Genomic DNA, 20,977 nt, shown 5'->3' with positions numbered 1-20,977 from the left:
ATGTTTGTGAAATTACTTCTGTTTGTGTTGTCTATCATCTGTACAGGAAGGGCAAACATAATGGTTTCTCACCTATATTTACTAAAATGTTAGAAAAATACAACTTTGGTGTCACATTTCTGTTTCTCTCCATCTCCTCCAAAAAAAAGTGTGGCCAACCTCCCAAGTGGAAATTGCTTTCCATTTGAAATGGTGTTTGGGAGTCTGTCATGATGCGAACAAGCAAAATTCACTCAAGGCAGGTTTGAATGTAATTGAATGCTGGGATTGAGATTTATGACCCTTGTGATTTGGGATTACAGGATTCTACCACTGGAACTACTGTACCAGACTGTCAGGGAATCTTTGTACCATATTACCATTTAAAATTGGACGAGAAAGTGGTTTGGTGGTAGTGATGTATTAAATTTCTATTCATACAACCGGAGCACCAGCCATGAAAAACTCTGCTGAAGTCACCCTTGTGCCTTGTGGTTCCCATCTTGGTGTTAAGAGTGCACCATCTCGGGGGAATGATAGAACACAATTAGAAACATAGAAAATAGGTGCCGGAGTCGGCCATTTGGCCCTTCGAGCCTGCCTCACCATTCAATAAGATCATGGCTGATCATTCACCTCAGTACCGTTTTCCTGATTTCTCTCCATACCCCTTGACCCCTTTAGCCATAAGGGCCATATCTAACTCCCTCTTGAATATATACAATGAACTGGCATCAACAACTCTGCTGTAGGGAATTCCACAGGTTAACAACTCTGAGTGAAGAAGTTTCTCCTCATCTCAGTCCTAAATGGCTTACCCCTTATCTTTAGACTGTGTCCCCTGGTTCTGGACTTCCCCAACATCGGGAACATTCTTCCTGCATCTAACCTCTCCAGTCCCGTCAGAATTTTATATGTTTAGAAGGATGAGATCCCCTCTCATCCTTCTAAACTCCAGTGAATAAAGGCCCAGTCGATCCAGTCTCTCCTCATATGTCAGTCCAGCCATCCCGGGAATCAGTTTGGTGAACTTTCGCTCGCTCAATAGCAAGAACGTCCTTCCTCAGATTAGGAGACCAAAACTGAACACAATATTCCAGGTGAGGCCTCACCAAGGCCCTGTACAACTGCAGTAAGACCTCCCTGCTCCTATACTCAAAACCCCTAGCTATGAAGGCCAACATACCATTTGCCTTCTTCACCGCCTGCTGTACCTGCATGCCAACTTTCAATGACTGATTTACCATGGCACCCAGGTCTTGTTGCACCTCCCCTTTTCCTAATCTGCCGCCACTCAGATAATTTGTCTTCGTGTTTTTGCCCCCAAAGTGGATAACCTCACATTTATCTACATTATACTGCATCTGCCATGCATTTGCCCACTCACCTAATCTGTCCAAGTCACCCTGCAGCCTCTTAGCGTCCTCCTCACAGCTCACACCACCACCCAGTTTAGTGTCATCTGCAAACTTGGAGATATTACACTCAATTCCTTCATCCAAATCATTAATGTATATTGTAAATAGCTGGGGTCCCAGCACTGAGCCCTGCGGCACCCCACTAGTCACTGCCATTCTGATAAGGACCCGTTAATCCCGACTCTGTTTCCTGTCTGCCAACCAGTTCTCTATCCACATCAGTACATTACCCCCAATACCATGTGCTTTGATTTTGCACACCAATCTCTTGTGTGGGACCTTGTCAAAAGCCTTTTGAAAATCCAAATACACCACATCCACTGATTCTCCCTTGTCCACTCTGCTAGTTACATCCTCAAAAAATTCCAGAAGATTTGTCGAGCATGATTTCCCTTTCATGAATCCATGTTGACTTGGACCGATCCTGTCACTGCTTTCCAAATGCGCTGTTATTTCATTTTTAATAATTGATTCCAACATTGATTCCACTACTGATGTCAGGCTAACTGGCCTATAATTACCCGTTTTCTCTCTCCCTCTTTTTTAAAAAGTGTTGTTACATTAGCTACTCTCCAGTCCATAGGAACTGATCCAGAGTCGATAGACTGTTGGAAAATGATCACCAATGCATCCACTATTTCTAGGGCCACTTCCTTAAGTACTCTGGGTTGCAGACTATCAGGCCCCGGGGATTTATCGGCCTTCAATCCCATCAATTTTCCTAACACAATTTCCCACCTAATAAGGATATCCTCAGTTCCCCCTTCTCACTAGACCCTCAGTCCCCTAGTACTTCCGGAAGATTATTTGTGTCTTCCTTCGTGAAGACAGAACCAAAGTATTTGTTCAACTGGTCTGCCATTTCTTTGTTCCCCATTATAAATTCACCTGATTCTGACTGCAAGGGACTTACGTTTGACTTCATTAATCTTTTTCTCTTCACATATCTCTAGAAGTTTTTGCAGTCAGTTTTTATGTTCCCGGCAAGCTTCCTCTCATACTCTCTTTCCCCCCTCCTAATTAAACCCTTTGTCCTCCTCTGCTGAATTCTAAATTTCTTCCAGTCCTCAGGTTTGCTGCTTTTTCTGGGCATTTTATATGCCTCTTCCTTGGATTTCACACTATCCTTAATTTCCCTGTTAGCCACGGTTGAGCCACCTTCCCCATTTTATTTTTACTCCAGACAGGGATGTACAATTGAAGTTCATACATGTGATCTTTAAATGTTTGCCATTGCCTACCCACCGTCAACCCTTTTAAGTATCATTTGCCAGTCTATTCTAGCCAATTCACGTCTCATACCATCGAAGTTACCTTTCCTTAAGTTAGCAGGGAGATCTGTCCTGTAAAGTAGGCCACGAGATGGGAATGTTTTTGATTTAGCTTTAAAGCTGGCCTTGAAATCCATTTTGTAGAAGGTAGTATTGCAGGAACCTCGGTCCCTGCACTTGTCCAATAGATTTGAGGTTCTTGCAACCCTTGTGGACAAGTGTGCATACTGCGGGGTGGACGAGCAGACTGACCAAGGCAGTGTGGTGCAGAAAGCCATTCAAGTAGGGGGAGTAAAGAGGAAGGTGGTTGTAGTAGGGGATTGTATAGTTAGGGGGCTAGATAAGGTTCTCTGCAGCCGAGAGCATGGGTCGTGAAGGCTGTGTTGCCTGCCCGGTGCCAGGGTAAAGGACATCTCCGGGCTGGAGAAGAACGTGAAGGGGAAGGATGCAGTTGTCATGGTACACATCGGTACCAATGATATAGGTAGGACTAAAAGAGGTTCTGCGGAGAGAGTTTGAGCAGCTCTGGACTAAATTGAAAAGCAGAACTACAAAGGTAATAATCTCTGGATTATTACCTGAGCCACGAGCAAATTGGCATGGGGTCAATAGAATCAGGGAGATGAATGCGTAGCTCAGAGATTGGTGTGGGAGAAATGGGTTTCGATTTATGGGGCACTGACACCAATACTCGGGGAAGGAGAGAGCTGCTCCATGGGGACAGACTACACCTGAACTGTGCTGGGACCAGAGTTCTAGCAAATCGAATAACTGGGGAGGTCGATAAGACTTTAAACTAAATAGGGGGGGGGGGGGAGCAAAGAGTGGAGTGAAATCTAGAATGCTAAAGAGAAAAGAAAAGGAAGCCATGCAAGAAAGTGATTGTGGTAAGGAGAACTAGATTATGTCAGGAAGGGACAGAGCATACAGACAAGAGTTCACTAACAAATAGGGTCCAGGTAAGAGAAAATAGTGATAAGACAAATAGGGCTATAGTACAAAAAAAATGTTAAGATGGCTAATAATAATAATAATAATAAAAAGACAAATCTAAAAGCGCTATATCTGAATGCACGAAGCATTCGTAATAAGGTCGACGAATTAGCAGCACAAATAGATGTAAACGGGTACGATATAGTTGCAATTACGGAGACATGGTTGCAGGATGACCAGGGTTGGGGACTGAATATCCAAGGGTATTCGATATTTAGGAAGGACAGACAAAAAGGAAAAGGGGGTGGTGTGGCATTGTTAGTAAAGGATGAAATCAGAACGGTTTGTGAGAAAGGATATTGGCTCAGAAAATAAAGATGTAGAATCAGTCTGGGTGGAGCTAAAGAGCACCAAGGGGCAGGAAACATTGGTGGGAGTTGCCTTTAGGCCTCTAAGCAGTAGTGGTAATGTAGGGGATGGCATCAAACAGGAAATTAGAGATGCATGTAACAAGGGTACTACAGTAATTGTAGGTGACCTTAATCTACACATAGACTGGCTAAACCAAATTAATAATAATACTGTGGACGATGAATTCCTGGACTGTACAAGATGTTTTTTTTTTAGACCAGTACATTGAGCCTACTTGGGAACAGGCTATCCTAGATTGGGTATTGTGCAATGAGAAGGGGTTAATTAATAGTCTTGTTGCGTGGGGTCCTTTAGGGAAGAGTGACCATAACATCATTGAATTCTTTATTAAGATGGAAAGAAAGTGAAATAGTCCAAACCGAAACTAAAGTCCTAAGTCTAAATAAAGGAAACTACGATGCTATGAGGAATAAATTGGCTATGATAGATTGGGAAGATTCATTAAAAGACATGACGGTAGATAGGCAATGGCTAACATTTAAGGAACGAATGCATGAATTGCAACAGTTATACATTCCTTTCTGGCGCAAAAACACAAAAGGAAAAGTGACCCAACCATGGCTAACAAAAGAAATTAAGGATAGTATTGGATCCAAAGAGGAGTCATACATACAAAGTTGCCAGAAAAGTTAGCAAGCCTGAAGATTGGGAGCAGTTTAGAATTCAACAAAAAAGGACCTAGCGATTGATTAAGAGGAGAAAAATAAAGTACGAGTAAATTTGCAAGGAACATTAAAAACCGACTGCAAAAATTTCTACAAGTATGCAAAAATAAAAAGATTAGTGAAGACAAATTTAGGTCCTTTACAGTCAAACGGGAGAATTTATAATGGGGAACAAGGAAATGGCAGAACAATTAAATAAATACTTCAGTTCTGTCTTCACGGAAGAGGACACAAATAACGTCTCAGAAATGCTAGTGAACCTAGGGTCTAGTGAGCAAGAGGAATTCAAGGAAATGATTATTAGTAAGAAAATATTGCTGGAGAAACTAATGGGACTGAAAGCCGATGAATCCCCAGCCTGATAATCTGCATCCCAGAGGACACTAAGAGGTAGCCGTGGAAATAGTGGATGCATTGGTTGTCATCATCCAAAATTCTATAGATTATGGAACAGTTCCTGCAGATTGGAGGGTGGCAAATGTAACCCCACTACTTAAAGGAGGGAGAGAGAAAACAGGGAACTATTAGCCTAATATCAGTAGTAGGGAAAATGCTCAAGTCTATTATAAAGGATGGAATAACGGGACATTTAGAAAATATTAACGGGATTAGACAAAGTCAACATGGATTTATGAAAGGAAAATAGTGTTTGACAAACCTACTGGAGTTTTTTGAGGATGTAACTGATAGAATAGATAAGGGAGAACCAGTGGATGTAGTGTATTTGGATTTTCAGAAGGCCTTTGATAAAGTCCCACATAAGAGGTGAGTGTGCAAAATTAAAGCACATAGGATTGGGGGTAATATACTGGCTTGGATTGAAAATTGGTTAACTAACAGGAAACAGAGTAGGAGCAAACAGGTCTTTTTGGCGGGCAGTGACTAGGGGGGTACCACTGGGCCCCAGCTATTCACAATATATATAAATATTTTATTTGGATGAGGGAACCAAATGAAATATTTCCAAGTTTGCTGACGACACAAAACTAGATGGGTTGTGAGGAGGATGCAAAGACGCTGCAAGGCGATTTGGATAGGTTGAGTGAGTGGGCAGACACATGGCAGATACAGTATAACGTGGATAAATGGGAAGTAATCCACTTTGGTAGGAAAAACATAAAGACAAAGTATTATTTAAATGGTGATAGCTTGGGAAACGTCGATGTACAAAGGGACCTGGGTGTCCTTGTACACCAGTCATTGAAAGCAAACCTGCAGATGCAGCAAGCAGTTAGGAAGGCAAATGGTATGTTGGCCTTCATTGCAAGAGGATTTGAGTACAGGGGCAAGGATGTCTTAGTACAGTTATACAGGGTCTTGGTGAGACCACAACTGGAGTATTGTGTGCAGTTTTGGTCTCAAGAAAGGATGTACTTGCTATGGAGGGAGTGCATTGAAGGTTCACCAGACTGATTCCTGGGATGGCAGGACTGTTGTATGAGGAGAGATTGGGTCGACTAGGCCTGTATTCACTAGAGTTTAGAAGAATGAGAGGGGATCTCATTGAAACATATAAAATTCTGACACGGCTGGACAGACTGGATGCGGGGAGGATGTTTCCCCTGGTTGAGAAGTCTGGAACAAGGGGTCACCGTCTCCGATACTGGGCAGGAAATTTAGGACGGAGATGAGGAGAAATTTCTTCACTCAGTGGTGAACTTGTAGAATTCTCTACCTCAGAAGGCCAAGTCACTGGATATATTTAAGAAAGCGATAGATTTCTGGACACAAAAGGCATCAAGGAGTATGGGGAGAAAGTGAGAATATGGAGATAGAGGATCAGCTATGATTTTGAATGGTGGTGCAGGCTCGAAGGGCCGAATGGCCTACTACTGCTGTTGTCTATGTTTGGTGCATATGTTCTTGCCTCTCTTCCTGGATAAGGAGTGATTTGTTGAGGCAGGAAAGTTGAATGATGAGGATATCAAAATAGTCAGGAAAAGAGACACTGGAACAACTATCAGGGGCCACAGGTTAATAGTCACGAGATAAGTCAAATTGTGTTCGTCACAGGATTTTCTTAGATTTATGGATTGCATTCTGTGATTTATACATATGAAGAGAGAGGTTTTAAAAAATAGACCACCTGGCCCATCAGTGTTCACCAACTGGAAGAAATGCTAACTCCTTGGAGGGACAAAAAAACCTCTCAAATACTGGGAAATTCCTTCCTGAATCATTAAAATACATAAGAACGTAACATAACATGAAATAGGAGCAGGAGTAGGCCATTTGGCCCCTCGAGCCTACTCCGCCATTCAATAGGATCATGGCCGATCTTTTACCTCAACTCCACTATCCCGATAATCCCTTAATATCCAACAATTCTATCGATCTCTGTCTTGAATATACTCAACGACTGAGCCTCCACAGCCCACTGGGGTACAGAATTCCAAAGATTCACAACCCCCTGAGTAAAAAAATCTGGTCATAGTTTTAAATGGCCGACCCCTTATTCTGAGACTCTGATCCTTTAGTTTTAGACTTCCCAGCCAGGGGAAACATCCTCCCTGCATCCACCCTGTTGAACCCTGTAAGTAATGGAACAAACTTCTGCAATTTTCCCACAATGCATCACTAGGCCAGCGTTGTCTAATAGAAATTGGCAAGCCACAGGTGTGGCCACGGCGACACAGCTAGCCGCATGCAATAAATTTAGTAGAAACAATACAGGTAAATATACTTAACGTATATTTAATTAAGCATCTGCCATCATTCAGTGGAAAACTTCACAATCTTTCTGTTTCACCATCGTTTGGAACTCTGGCATGAATTTATCAGACACTGCACACAGTGCAGCTTCTAGGTTTGTGCCCAGTAGTTGTGAATGGTACTTTGACTTTATCAGGGTGATTGCTGAGAATGTTGACTCGCACAACCCCCTCCAGGCCCCCTCGCCATCTATAACATGGTTGGATAAATTGCCATAAATTGCCCTGTTGGGAGTTGCTAGTTATTAGTCGGGCTTGATTTCATCGGCTGGCCTAGAGCGGTTATTCTGGTTGGTTGAACTGATCACGATGACAGCTTCCCTCTCTATACAATGTATGTTGGTGTTTCCATTGGTGCTGAAGTCCTGCATTTTCACTCATGTTGGACACCATTTTAGCAGATAACTAATGAGCAGTGGACAAGGAAGAAAGAGCACGCAGTGATCAAAAAACACTTGCGCACTCTGCTTTTCGTCTTACCATTTTACCAATAAATGCCCAACACAGATAATTTACACATGTTTACGTCTTGCGAATGTGATTATTGGCATCACATGTTCAATGACTATTACTCATTTTTTTATTTACTAATCAAAAATGCAATTATCCACATCTTAATTCCCAAATAGCCATTAGTGACTAATGTATTGGAGAACATTGCATGAGGCATACTTAAATTGAACCATCTTTCTCTCTTTCCTCTTTCTGTTCCCCACCCCCCAGCATACACAAAATCAAAAGCATTTTTTCCTGAAAACAGTAAATTAGTCGAATTGACTACGATGAAACTGATTAAAACATACTAACTGGGTTGATAAGAACCTCGTTTATCACAATCCATGCTATATTATGTGAGGATTTGCTTTTGTGCTGAATTTACGTGCTTGTATTTTTTTCCTTACAATTCAGTGTTGTTTCATTCCCTGCTCCCATATCAAAGACATTATTCTTTGTCAGGTTGGACATCTTCTGTGCAGCTCCAGATTTGGTCTAATAGACACTTTTTAGTTTTCCATGGGCATGCTTGAGTGATATGCCCAGGTATCCTCAGCCAGATAAGCTGCAGTCATTGTACAGTGGCTATGAAAGTGTAATTCTCTTAGCCTGACAGATTATATTATTTATAATTAGTCCATCCATGTACTCATTTTCTCAAGGTACATCACTGAACATGTTTTAGGTTTTGTACTGCAGACAGCTGAAGTAGACAGCTGCAATAACCAACAACATGCAAGATGCTATTAGTTCAAAATTATTGTCTGCTACTTGCTGTGCTTAATTAACCCATTGGGTTCTGGTACAGCATTTAAGAATAAAGCATTGTCTGCCTGTGTGTGAATCAGAAATGAGTGAAATGTTGAAGCATTGCAAACCGATTGAAATTGATTTCTTTTGTCGAGTTTTCAGAGTAGTTTTCACTGATTTGTAGCATGTTAATGCAGTCTCTTGTAGATGAGTCCTGAGCTTGTGTTTGTAAATAAATTGATCTTGCTGCTAAATGTCAGGACTTTTGATTAAGAAAAGGTTGATTAATTTCTTAACTCTTTGCATCAAATATAGATTTTAAGAGCTTTACTGATCCTTGGTCTGCAATCTACCATGTATACTGTTGGGATCAGCAAACCATATTACTCACATGCTCCATATACAAGTAGGTTAAGTTAAATATATCTAATTTGATACCACTTTTACCATATACCCTTGGAGAGTGACACAAACTAGTGCTCTACACCGCTTTCACACACTTTTATTGTCATTAGGCAATCCTATATTCTGAAAAAGGAACCATTTATTCTGTGCAGTACATTATCGCAATGCACTGAGAGCTATGGACTTGAAATAAATGACTTTACTGGCTGGTTCGGGTGATGGGAAGCCGATAAATTGACCGAGCCAGTACCGTTCATCAGTGCTTTTGCAATATCACCTTATTTTGTGCTGTAAAATAAACACTATTGCATTGAACCAGGACAGTGTCTAACAGACAATTAATAGAAGAGCTGGTAGATTGCAAGACCCACGAAAACCTAGTTTGTGCGCCGCCATCAGTTTTCTGGCGATTGGATTGTTTATGTTCAGGAGTGCTATCAATGACGAGAGAAATACATGTCCGCACTCAGTGGCACTACATCACGATACAAGGGTTTAATATCAATACTGTGATGGCTCCTATAGCTTTGTGAATTTCTGCAGAAATGTACTCCTTGCTGGTGTGACTTTTGTAATTTGGGACTCTGTTTCATGATCATGTAATTGGTGGTCGTTATTTCTAAGTATTTAAAAAAAAACAACGCCCATTCATTGGGAGATACAGAATTGAATGACGTTCAGCTACTTGTGTCCAATCGATCACTGCTGTGCTTGAAAACAAACATATGCCTTTGAGTACATGATTGCTATTTGATGATATATGGATTTGAGAATGGATGTTTTATTTTAAATAAGATGCTTAAATATCTTTTTGTTTAAAAAGGTTAAATGGATAGAACATAGTTCCACGTTATAGGGATATTCACACCAGTGGCAATAAGAAACGTTTGAAGTGTAACTGGGATTTTAGTGCTGTGGTAGCTAGTCATAGTATTGGCATTGATTTCATAGCGATCCAAGATGGGATCAATTTAACTTAATTTCAGTACCCTTGAAACTGTACCACAGAGTGAGCAAGCAAGGGCTGCTTATGGTACGTAATTTCCGTCCAATGCTATAATATTTTTAGTAGGGCCTTCTTTCCTAGTGGTGGTTTACGATTAACAGCATTTGTAGTTTTCTTTAATCGATAATTGATCCTATCTAATGAGTTGCATTGTTTAAATCAACATTAATCAAAGTGCTTGGGACATTTTATTAAGTTACTGGAATCAAAATAAATGTTGTTTCAGACTTTAATTTTTTCCTTTATTTTTATTTCTAGTATTATGTGCTAAGAATTTGGTGAAGAAAGACTTCTTCCGTAAGTATTCCAGCTGCATGTCACTAGACAAGACTATCTTGGCAATGTTAATAAACCTATGAGTTAATTGTATAATAATGCACTTTAAAGATTTTTACATATCGTTCCGTTGAGGAGTAGTGTAAAGTAGGCTTAAAAAAAACACTTGCCAGAAAGCTATTTTATTTGTAGTTTAGTATACAACGCTAGTCAAATTCAAGTGTATGAAACTCAGACATTTCTGAGGTATGATATTTATACACTTCAGATTTATAAGAACTGATCCAAATTGGTAGTATTTGGAGAGATTGTGTTCTAATGAGTTTAGATACACTGAATAGCAGTGACTGTTGACTAAACTGCCCAATAGAGTAACTTCACCATTACTGATTTGGCTGTGTGTAAACTGAATAATGTCACTAGATTTGCATGGAGCTGTATGTTTCAATGTTCTTGTTTCCCTTTCCTGTTCATCCTTTGTTTACCCCCACCACCAGCCATTCTCTCCTGGAAGTATGTACCATAAGCAACCCCTGGTTGCTCACTCTGGCACGGTTCCAAGGGTACTGGCAGCCCTCCACTGACCTGTCTAGTTGACATTCATGTGTGAACTTCAATATTGAGTATTAGTGGTCCATTGAACTGTGGGGGCATCACCTCCCAGCCCTATGTTCTCGTATGTATTTTACAGCAGGAGTCATTGGCTAACAGCTAGCTTTCTTCCTTCTCAGTCCCAGGGACAGTGTAGCTTAGTGTAGCCTAATGTAGTACTGCATTGCCAGTTGATGCCCGTTAATTCAGCACAAACCAGAGATTGAACCTGGGACCTACCTAGTCTATAGCTCAGTTGCATATCACACAAAGAAATTAGTGGAGCACCAGTATGTTTCTGTAGTCGACAAAATCAGTGGGCCAAGTGGCATATTTAGGCATGAAGTATTGATATAAGCTTCTCATTTCTCAAACCAGCGCGACCTACTCCATACATCATCCTCACTGGCCACCACGTGTGACCCTATAGGGAAATTTCACCTGATTATTCCACTATCTTCTGTGCTGTGCAACACAGATGCGATCAGGAAGTTAACAGTGAGTGCACTAGCCTATCTCCCTCACTTCATGGTATGATGACTATCAATTGTAATACAGCAAATGGCATGCTGGCCTTCATAGCAAGAGGACAGTTGTACAGGGCCTTGGTGAGACCACACCTTGAGTATTGTGTGCAGTTTTGGTCTCTTAGTCTGAGGAAGGACATTTGTGCTATTGAGGGAGTGCAGCGAAGGTTCACCAGACTAATTTCCGGGATGGCAGAACTGACATGAAGAAAAACTGGATCGGCTAGACTTATACTCACTGGAATTTAGAAGAATGAGAGGGGATCTCATAGAAACATATAAAATTATGACTGGACTGGACAGGTTAGATACAGGATGTTCACGATGATAGGGAAGTCCAGAACCAGGGGTCACAGTCTAAGGATAAGGGGTAAGTCATTTAGGACCGAGATGAGGAGAAACTTCTTCACTCAGACAGTTATTAACCTGTGGAATTCTCTACCATAAAGTTGTTGGGGCCAGTTCGTTGGATATATTCAAGAGGGAGTTAGATGTGGCCCTTACAGCTAAAGGGATCAGAGGGTATGGAGAGAAGGTGGGAGTGGGGTACTGAAGTTGCATGATCAGCCATGATCAAATTAAGTGGTGGTGCAGGCTTGAAAGGCCGAATGGCCTGCTGCTGCATCTATTTTCTATGTTCCTACTGAAAGTTGTTGGATTAATGGATTCTATAAATTAACTTCAAGTTATATTATATTTATGTTAAAGCCAAGGCTACCTGATTAACTTTGTCCCTTTTGAATATTTTTAAGAGAAAGAACAATGCAGTAAAAAATTGAAGATTCTAACTGTTTTGTTTTCTCCAAAAACACATGTAAAAAGGTTTTCATAGTTTGATGTATAAATGATCCGTTATAATTAATAAAATCCTGTTCTGGTTTCTTTGGCCATTTGCAGTGCTCGTGCATTGTAACAAACAGCATGGGTTGGAATAAGAATATAATCATTGCCTGTAGGGTTAATTAGCACAGGGTGATCCAAGAGGAACATCGGAGTTCAACAGTGGAACTGTTTTCATGCATTGTTTAATTAGAATACCACAACAACTTGTATTTATATAGTGCCTTTAAAACGTCTCGAGGTGTTTCGCAGCAATGTAATCCCAAACAAAATTGACACCGAGCGAAAGAAGGAGATGTTAGACAGACGGAGAAGTTTAAGGAGGGAATTTCAGAGTTTGGGGCCCTAGATGGCTGAAGGCACGGCTGCCAATGGTGTGGCGAAGAATGCACAAGAAGTCAGAGTTGGAGGAACGCAGAGTTCTTGGAGGGTTGTAAGGCTTGGGGAGGGGCGAGGCCATGGAGGGATTTGAACACTAGAATGAGAATTTTTAAACCGCGGCATTACTGGTCCGTGAGTCAATATAGATAAGTGAGCACGGGGGATGGTTGAATGGGACGCATGAACAGCAACATTTTGGGAGCCCGGCCAGCAGAGCATTGGAACAATCAAGTCTGGAGGTAGCAAAGGCATGGATGATGATTGCAACAGCAGATGGGGTCAGGCAGGGCCAGAGAAGGACATATTACAGAAGTAAAGTAGGTGGTCTTTGTGTCGGAGAGAATTTGTGGTCGGAAGCTCGGCTTGGGGTCCAATACGACACTGAGGTTGCAAACAGAATAGCAAGACTAGCTCAATAGATAAAGTTTTGCTAATGATTGCTGTTTAAAACACAAACTTGACTGAGAACTGACTTTATTCACTTTCTGTTCTTTTTTCCCCTCCAGCCGCCCTGCGCCCCCCCACCTCTCTCTCACCCAAAGTTTAAGTTTCCTAGTAGAAATACACCATACCTCAGTGTCTGCTTGAAGATGTGCAAGAGAAGCTTGAATTGACTAGTCTGCTGATCTTTCTCTTTTGTCTCGGGCTCTGCTTACTGTGTTTACTCTGAACCTGCATCCGACTGTGACAAACCAGCAAGCTGTGTACTTAAAACAGTTTTTAACATTGGGGCTGAGGGAAAGTGATGAAACATATTGAGTTGACTTCTTGAATTGGAGAGGGAAAGTTAGTCTTACAAGGTTGGGCTCAGCAAGATGTTCTCCTCAGTTGAATAGCCTGCTGATTCTCACTGTCAAAATGTCACTGAAGAATGGCTATGTGGGCTTGAGCAAGCAGAGAGAAACCAGTGCCCATGGAACCATACACCACCAAGGGAGTCAGTGCCATCAGGAAAGGAGGTAAGGGAGATGAGAGACAAAATGGGGTTCCAGAGAGGACATTTATATGAAAATCAGGTGGGTGACTTCAGCTCCTACCTATAAATCGAAAAAGTGTAGTTGAGGTTTGGCACTTTAATGTCCTAATCTGTTCTTATAAAATTACAGAACTCCAAAGCACTTCCTATTTTTATATTTCAGCTTGTTATATATCCTAATATAGCCTGGTTTGTAAGCTATTAAGTGTGCATACATGAAGATAAATATCCCCTAACTGCAGCGTAAGAGTATGGAACAACCTCCGAACTGGTTATAATTTTTTTCTTAGCATCTTTCAGCTGTTACATAGCTGAAAGATGTTCCGCACCCACCACCCCCAATCCTATAACTGGGCAAAATTAGCTCAGTCAAACGCATCAAATACAACATAAATGAAAAACCATGTCTCGCTGAGGCAGACTGCCATGCAGTATATTTTTGGCCGCGATGTTAATTACATTATAAAGTGAGTAGGGAAGGGAAAAAGTGTTGCACGACTTCACTATTGGTGTAGGAGACTTGAACAATGTAATGTGTTAGTGCTCTATTAATTGGATTGAATACAGGCAGAGTGGTGCACGGCCTGACCCAATGTAGTTTAAGTGTGGCACAGTTAAATTCATGCCCACAATTGTACATCATGGCCTTTGACTGTCTTTAAATCTTATTTATTAGTTTTAATAATAAAGTCCTACCAGAGCCGTAAAACATCATTGTGTATATTAATTTACTGAAGAATTCTGAGATGGTGCTAAGATACAAATTCTACAAGAATAGGACAAAATATGATGGAAGAAATTATAGAGAAAAGGGTACTTTAGTATATATTTGAGAGTTGGGGGTCATGATTAATTTACTTTATAAAAGTAAGCTATGGAGAGAAGAGGATAAATGATGGTGCTTGACACGTGGGCTACTGCTCTGGTCATTGAGCAGCACTGTTCTTCTGCTTCAGAATTTATGACATTCACAAAAAACACAGCTGTTCCTGCATGTATGAAAATAGCTGAACAAAAATGCCCACAGTGTCATGTCATAATGTTGCAATATAGATTTTAAATGACAGGCAGACAAATTTTACTGATTTTTTTTTTTAATTGAAAGATCACAGGATTTAACATTTAAGAAATACATGTGATTTGGTCAAAGGTGGCAATCTCCTGGTTGAAATCACGTCGGAATGGAAAAGCGCGACATTTACTTGCTGCATGAGTAGCATACAAAATAGCATCTTTGAGGAGATGTTGAGTTGGAGGAAACTTTTTCCATCAAGACTAGTAATACAGGACTGGGTGAGGCTTTGACTCCCTGTGTCAGTGATGCGAATTACCCCAAAATACTCTGACATATGCATCCCTAAATATCTCTCAACTAATTTTTCTGATCCTAGAATCAAAGAAATTTACAACACGGAAGGAAGCCATTTTGGCCCATTGTGTCCGTGCCGGCCAACAAATCGAGCTATCCAGCCTAATCTCACTTTCCAGCTCTAGGTCTGTAACCCTGCAGGTTACGGCACTTCAAGTGCACATTCAAGTACTTTTTAAATGTGGTGAGGGTTTCTGCCTCCACCACCCTTTCAGGCAGTGAGTTCCAGAGCCATACAGGAGGGCAGGTATCACTACAGCTCTGTAGACCATGAGCTAGGTGGCAGATTTGAGGGCTTGGTCTTCGAACACACTTTTCCTCAAGCGACCGAAGGCTGCGCTGGCGCACTGGAGGCAGTGTTGAACCTTGTCGTCGATGTCTGCCCTTGCTGACGAGAGGCTCCCGAGGTATGGAAAGTGGTCCATGTTATCCAGGGCTGCGCCGTGGATCTTGATGACTGGGGGGGGGGGGGGGGGCAGTGGTGTGTCGCGAGGTCAGGTTGGTGGAGGACCTTTGTCTTATGGATGTTTAGCGTAAGCCCCATGCTTTCGTATGCCTCAGTGAAGATGTTGACTATGATTTGAAGTTCAGTCTCTGCACAGATGCAAGCACGTCCGCGTATTCTAGTTCGACGACGGAAGTTGGGATGGTCTTGGATCTGGCCTGGCGACGTCGAAAGTTGAACAATTTCCCACTGGTTCTGTAGTTTAGTTCCATTCCAGCGGAGAGCTTGTTGAGTATGAGGTGGAGTATTGCAGCGAGGAAGATCGAGAAGAGAGTTGGCGTGATGACGCAGCCCTGCTTGACCCCGGTCTGGATGTGGATTGGGTTTGTGATGGATCCGTTGGTCAGGATTACAGCTTGCATGTCATCGCGGAGATGGTGACAAACTTTTGGGGGCAGCCGAAATGGATGTTCCTGTATGGCTCAAAGGCGTGGACCATATACAGTAGACACCTTAAATCGCTGGAGAAATACCACCAACGATGTCTCCGCAAGATCCTACAAATCCCCTGGGAGGACAGACACACCGACGTTGGCGTTCTCGATCAGGCCAACATTCCCCAGCATCGAAGCACTGACCACACTCGACCAGCTCCGTTGGGCGGGCCACATTGTTCACATGCCTGACACAAGATTCCCAAAGCAAGCGCTCTACTTGGAACTCCTACATGGCAAGCGAGCCCAAGGTGGGCAGAGGAATTATTTCAAGGACATCCTTCAAGCCCCCTTGATAAAATGCAACATCCCCACTGACACCTGGGAGTCCCTGGCCAAATTCCACCCTAGGTGGAGGAGGTGCATCCGGGAGGGCGCTGAGCACCTCGAGTCTTGTCGCCGAGAGCATGCAGAAAACAGGCGCAGGCAGCAGAAGGAGCGTGCGACAAACCAGTCCCACCCACCCTTTCCTTCAACGACTGTCACAGGTGCAACAGACAGAGACTGTGGTTCCCATATTGGACTGTTCAGTCACCTAAGAACTCATTTTTAGAGTGGAAGCAAGTCTTCCGCGATTCTGAGGGACTGCCTATGATGAGTTCCAGACCGCCACCACCCTCTGGGTGAAGAAATTTCCCCTCAAATCCCCTCTAAACCTCCTACCAGCTACTTTAAATCTATGCCCCCTTGTTATTGATCCCTCTTAAGGGAAATAGGTCCTTCCTACACTAGCTCTTATTTATTTAAAGTATTATGACAACTTCCCCTTGCCTCACCATTACTACTTGATATTTTTTTGCCTGATTTCTGCAATTAAAAATACTTGCCCATTTGTTGTTGAGGGGAAAACGAGTTGTACTGTACACCTCTTGGAGCAATGCACTGTTAAAAGGCTGCCAAAAAATGTGGGCCAAATTCAATTCAGTGACCTGAGTATTTCATATATAACAGAAAAAGGCAATTGTTTCATGTTAAAAAATTAAGTTTTTTTTTAGTGGGGGTGGGGGGGGGGTGGAGGGTCTTTCTGTGTCTCCTATTTTCTTCTGTCCTGCATTTACTTCCATAATCTAGTAGTCCCAACACATCTCTGGTTCTTAATGGATTTCATGAAAAAATACAACCCACACATTTGGAACTGTGACAACATCCAGTTACATATTATCACTTCTGATGCATTGAATTCAAAGCACTGCCTACTGCCCCATTTGCTTCAACATTTGTAGAATTAATGGTACAAAATAAAAGTTCCTTTCACTTTGTTTCTGGGAAAAATGATTGAATGTTCGACCTTTCGATACTAAACTCTTGGAACTGGAAAGTAGAGTAGGGTTGGTGTGGGGTGGGTGGGAGCTCAAAGTAGGGCAGGGTAATGAGACTTTTCAGTGAAATGTAGTCGAACATAGTGATCTAATGTATATAGATTTTCTCCAGGGTTGCTGGGGAGAGGGAATGATAAGATTGTGGACTTTTCCAAAAGATGATCTCACTTCTTTCCTGTTAGTAAGGATGTGATTTGTTCTGGAAGGTATTTCATACATGTGCAGAATGACACATACATCATATAGCAATCACTTTATTGATTTCCATACAGCATCAGAGTAGTTATTGGGGAAATTCAATGGTAGACATGACAAAAATGACAAGTACAAATTACTTGATGGTAGTCTTCTGAAACAAGAGTGCTTGTGTCAAGGGCAGTTATGACTGTTGTCAAGGTAGATCATGTTTTTAAAAATTTTAGCGATTTTAAAAGTCTAAATCTTTTGCATGGGGCCTTCAAGAGTGTATCGAGAGGACATTTGGGAGTAGAGTTACTTTCAGTTAAAGAAAGAAAGACGTACATTGATATAGCGCCTTTCACGACTACCGGATGTCTCAAAGCTCCTTGCAGCCAATGAAGTACTTTTGGAGTGTAGTCACTATTGTAATATGGGAAACTTGGCAGCCAATTTGCACACAGCAAGCTCTCTCAAACAGCAATGTGATAATGATTAGATGAACTATTTTTGTTATGTTGATCGAGGGATAAATATTGGCCAGGACACTGGGGATAACTCCCCTGCTCCTCTTCGAAATAGTGCCGTGGGATCTTTTATGTCCACCTGAGAGCAGACGGCGCCCCTTTTTAATGTCTTATGTGAAAGACGGTACCTCCGACAGTGCAGCATTCCCTCAGTACTGCACTGGGAGTGTCATCCTAAATATGTGCTCAAGTCCCCGGAGTGAGACTTGAATGCTACCCACTGAACCACAGCTGACACTAAGAGCAAAATCACTGTTTTCCCTACCTGATTGCAGACTAATGTATTCGTTCAGCCCCCTGGACTTGCTCATTATCTCCATCAATATTACTCCCTTTGTTCTGGACCTGCTGCTGTTGCCTTGTATATTTTGTCATGCAGAAATCAAGCGCAGGCAGCGGAAGGAGCGTGTGACAAACTAGGCTCCCTGTCCACCCTTTCCCAACTGTGACAAAAACTGTGGTTCTCGTATTGGACTATACAGCCACCTAAGAATTCATGCTAAGAGTGGAAGCAAGTCTTCCTCGATCCCGAGGGACTGCCTATGATGATGATCATGGGATGGACTGTGTACTATAATTGTCTTGTATTTTGTTAAGATTACTATTTTGTGGTCTTCTCATGTTGCCCAGCTTCAAACAGCAGTGATCTGCTTCCAGACCTTTGCCAATGATGCTTTGCAGTTGGGTACAGCAGTGCTATGTGGTGAAACGCAAAGTCCTGCTGATGTTAGAAATCTGAAATAAAAGCAGAAAATGCTGGAAGTTATACACAGCATGCCAGTGAGCATTTGTGGAGTGCACAGACAAATTAACATTTTGGAGCAGACCCATCTTTAAAACTGCTTGAAGGAAAGTCTTCATCAAAAACATTATCAATAGTTCTCCGAGTTGGTACTATGCCTTGCCTAGAGTACCGCATTGCAGCATGAACCACTGCTTTTGGAGAGGAGGGTGAAATACTTCTTTTTGTGGGGGATGAGAAGAGGAGTTTTCTTTTAAGGAAAAAGTCTTCATAAAAATGGTGTGATTTGTATACAGTATTATTAAAATGTCATTCTAGTGTATAACTTTCTAAGAACAAATAGAAATACCTGTATATCTTTTCTGTGAGAAAATTGACATGGCAAAGTAACTGAACAAAATTTCATACTGTTTTTTTTGTTTCCCTTTAGGACTCCCTGATCCCTTTGCAAAGGTGGTAGTAGATGGGTCAGGGCAGTGCCATTCTACAGACACAGTGAAGAACACCCTAGACCCAAAGTGGAATCAGCATTATGATCTGTGAGTACTTGATTAAATTCCAATAATTATTATTGCAATGAAAAGTACATCATAGATAATATTGCCAAGTCAAATGTTTGCAAACAAAAACATTTCTGTTTTAAATCTTTTGGAAAAATATGAGTTGTCTCTTTGGAAAGAGAGAGTTTTTACATGCTATTCTTGGTCTGACAAGTGTGAATTTGTATCTACCTAATGTCCTGGAAGAAGAAAAGCTAAAAAATCAGCCCAAAGTATCTTTACCAATACCAGACTGAGTGTACTGGGAATTATTACTTACAGCCGTCTCATAACCATAGCAATTTTGTTTTGGGATAAATGTCTTCTCGTTATATACCTGTAGATTTTTGATCGTGAGGTTCCTTTTTCTAGCTTGACCAATGCAACTTTATATATGTCTGAAGGCTGTGATATGAAATTGGGGGATGGGGGACAGACTGTGTTGGCATGGATGATGCTGGGATCGTGGGCTAAAAGTTATGGATTGAAACCCATGTCCTGCTACACCATGGCACGTGAATGTTGAAACTCGAATGTGCAAGGCTGCCGTAATAAACTAATGCTCTGGAGAATGAGATCAAGAAATTGTTGCATACTTTACTGCACATATCCGATATAGACTTTGTAAATGGGTTGAAAGAGGGGTGCTGTTAAAAAGAAATACTTCATTCTATTATGTATCTACCAAATTAATTAATTTCTACCACAACAGAATAATGCCTCAAAGGGTTATTTGGTTATGCCAAGAAGAGTTTTTGTCCCATCAAAGATAAAGTGTTTGTTCATAATTGGTTTAAAAACAGGAGAGGGACTTGTGGAGCAAGGTCATTTGTTCAGATTTCTATGTGGGGTGGGGGGAGGAATAGAAGAAAATCGTGTTGAGAAAAAAATGCTCTGCTTCCAATTGGCCTGTATTTTAAAAACTTAGCATGATAGAGCATGCTTTGACATTACCTGAAAGGATTCCAGGTGGAGGGCAGATGCATTGTTATATAAAGAGAAACTAAGGAGAATGTGCACCTGTCAGCATCTAGTTTCATAATGGTATTAATGTAGGTCTGGGAACAAGTCAGCTATCTGCCTAAGGGCTGTGGATGTTTAAGGCAAGTGAGGTGGGTGATGAACCATTTGAGACAAATCCTAGGAGTTTCTATACTTGCCATATATAGTGCAGTTTGCTATGATTACTGCAATTTTGCATTAAGCGTCCTGGAAGACAATGCCCATGGTAGTTCCTGAGTGGATCTGAGGAACAAGAAATCGCACTCCTTACCACAGCAAATCACTTGCCCAAGGCATGGCACAGAGATATCCAAGAAGAGGAGGAAAAATATCTTTTATAAAAAAATCCCCATCAATAACCCAATCGTATCAGCTGCCAAAAGTGCTGTGCAATGATCCTGGTACCGAATCTCAGGGAAGTGCATCTAGTTTGCTTCTGGTTAGATGAAGTGTTGTTCTTCTGGACTACATGTCTTTCAATTGAAGATTAATCCGTATCATTTACAATTTATTAAACTCAAAAACTGAGGAATCTAAAATGGAGGGGGGGGGGGGGGGAGCGGGGAAGAGAATTGAGTACTTAATATTGTGGCAGTACTTCCTCTACAGAATTATTCTCCTTTATTCCTGCAGAATTTGTCCTTGGCACATGCTGAAATTATCAAATCATTACTTATGAAATACAGCCTTACTGTATTTTGAAATAT

The 20,977-nt window shown here is 41.6% G+C and overlaps 1 protein-coding gene across 1 annotated transcript in view; it reads left to right on the top strand.

Moving 5' to 3' along the window:
• The window catches only part of smurf2 (SMAD specific E3 ubiquitin protein ligase 2), a 237,643-nt gene that overhangs the window by 114,889 nt on the left and 101,777 nt on the right, over positions 1 to 20,977 (top strand). Inside the window, exons 3-4 of the mRNA XM_070857868.1 lie at positions 10,324 to 10,362; positions 19,160 to 19,268. Coding sequence (XP_070713969.1) covers positions 10,324 to 10,362; positions 19,160 to 19,268 — 148 coding nt within the window. The remainder of the gene's footprint in view (positions 1 to 10,323; positions 10,363 to 19,159; positions 19,269 to 20,977) is intronic.

The sequence above is a fragment of the Pristiophorus japonicus genome, chromosome 16, assembly GCF_044704955.1.
Source record: "Pristiophorus japonicus isolate sPriJap1 chromosome 16, sPriJap1.hap1, whole genome shotgun sequence".
Classification (NCBI taxonomy): Eukaryota; Metazoa; Chordata; class Chondrichthyes; family Pristiophoridae; genus Pristiophorus; species Pristiophorus japonicus.
The sequence above is the reverse complement of the archived record's forward strand: the minus strand, read 5'-3'. Positions and strand labels throughout refer to the sequence as shown.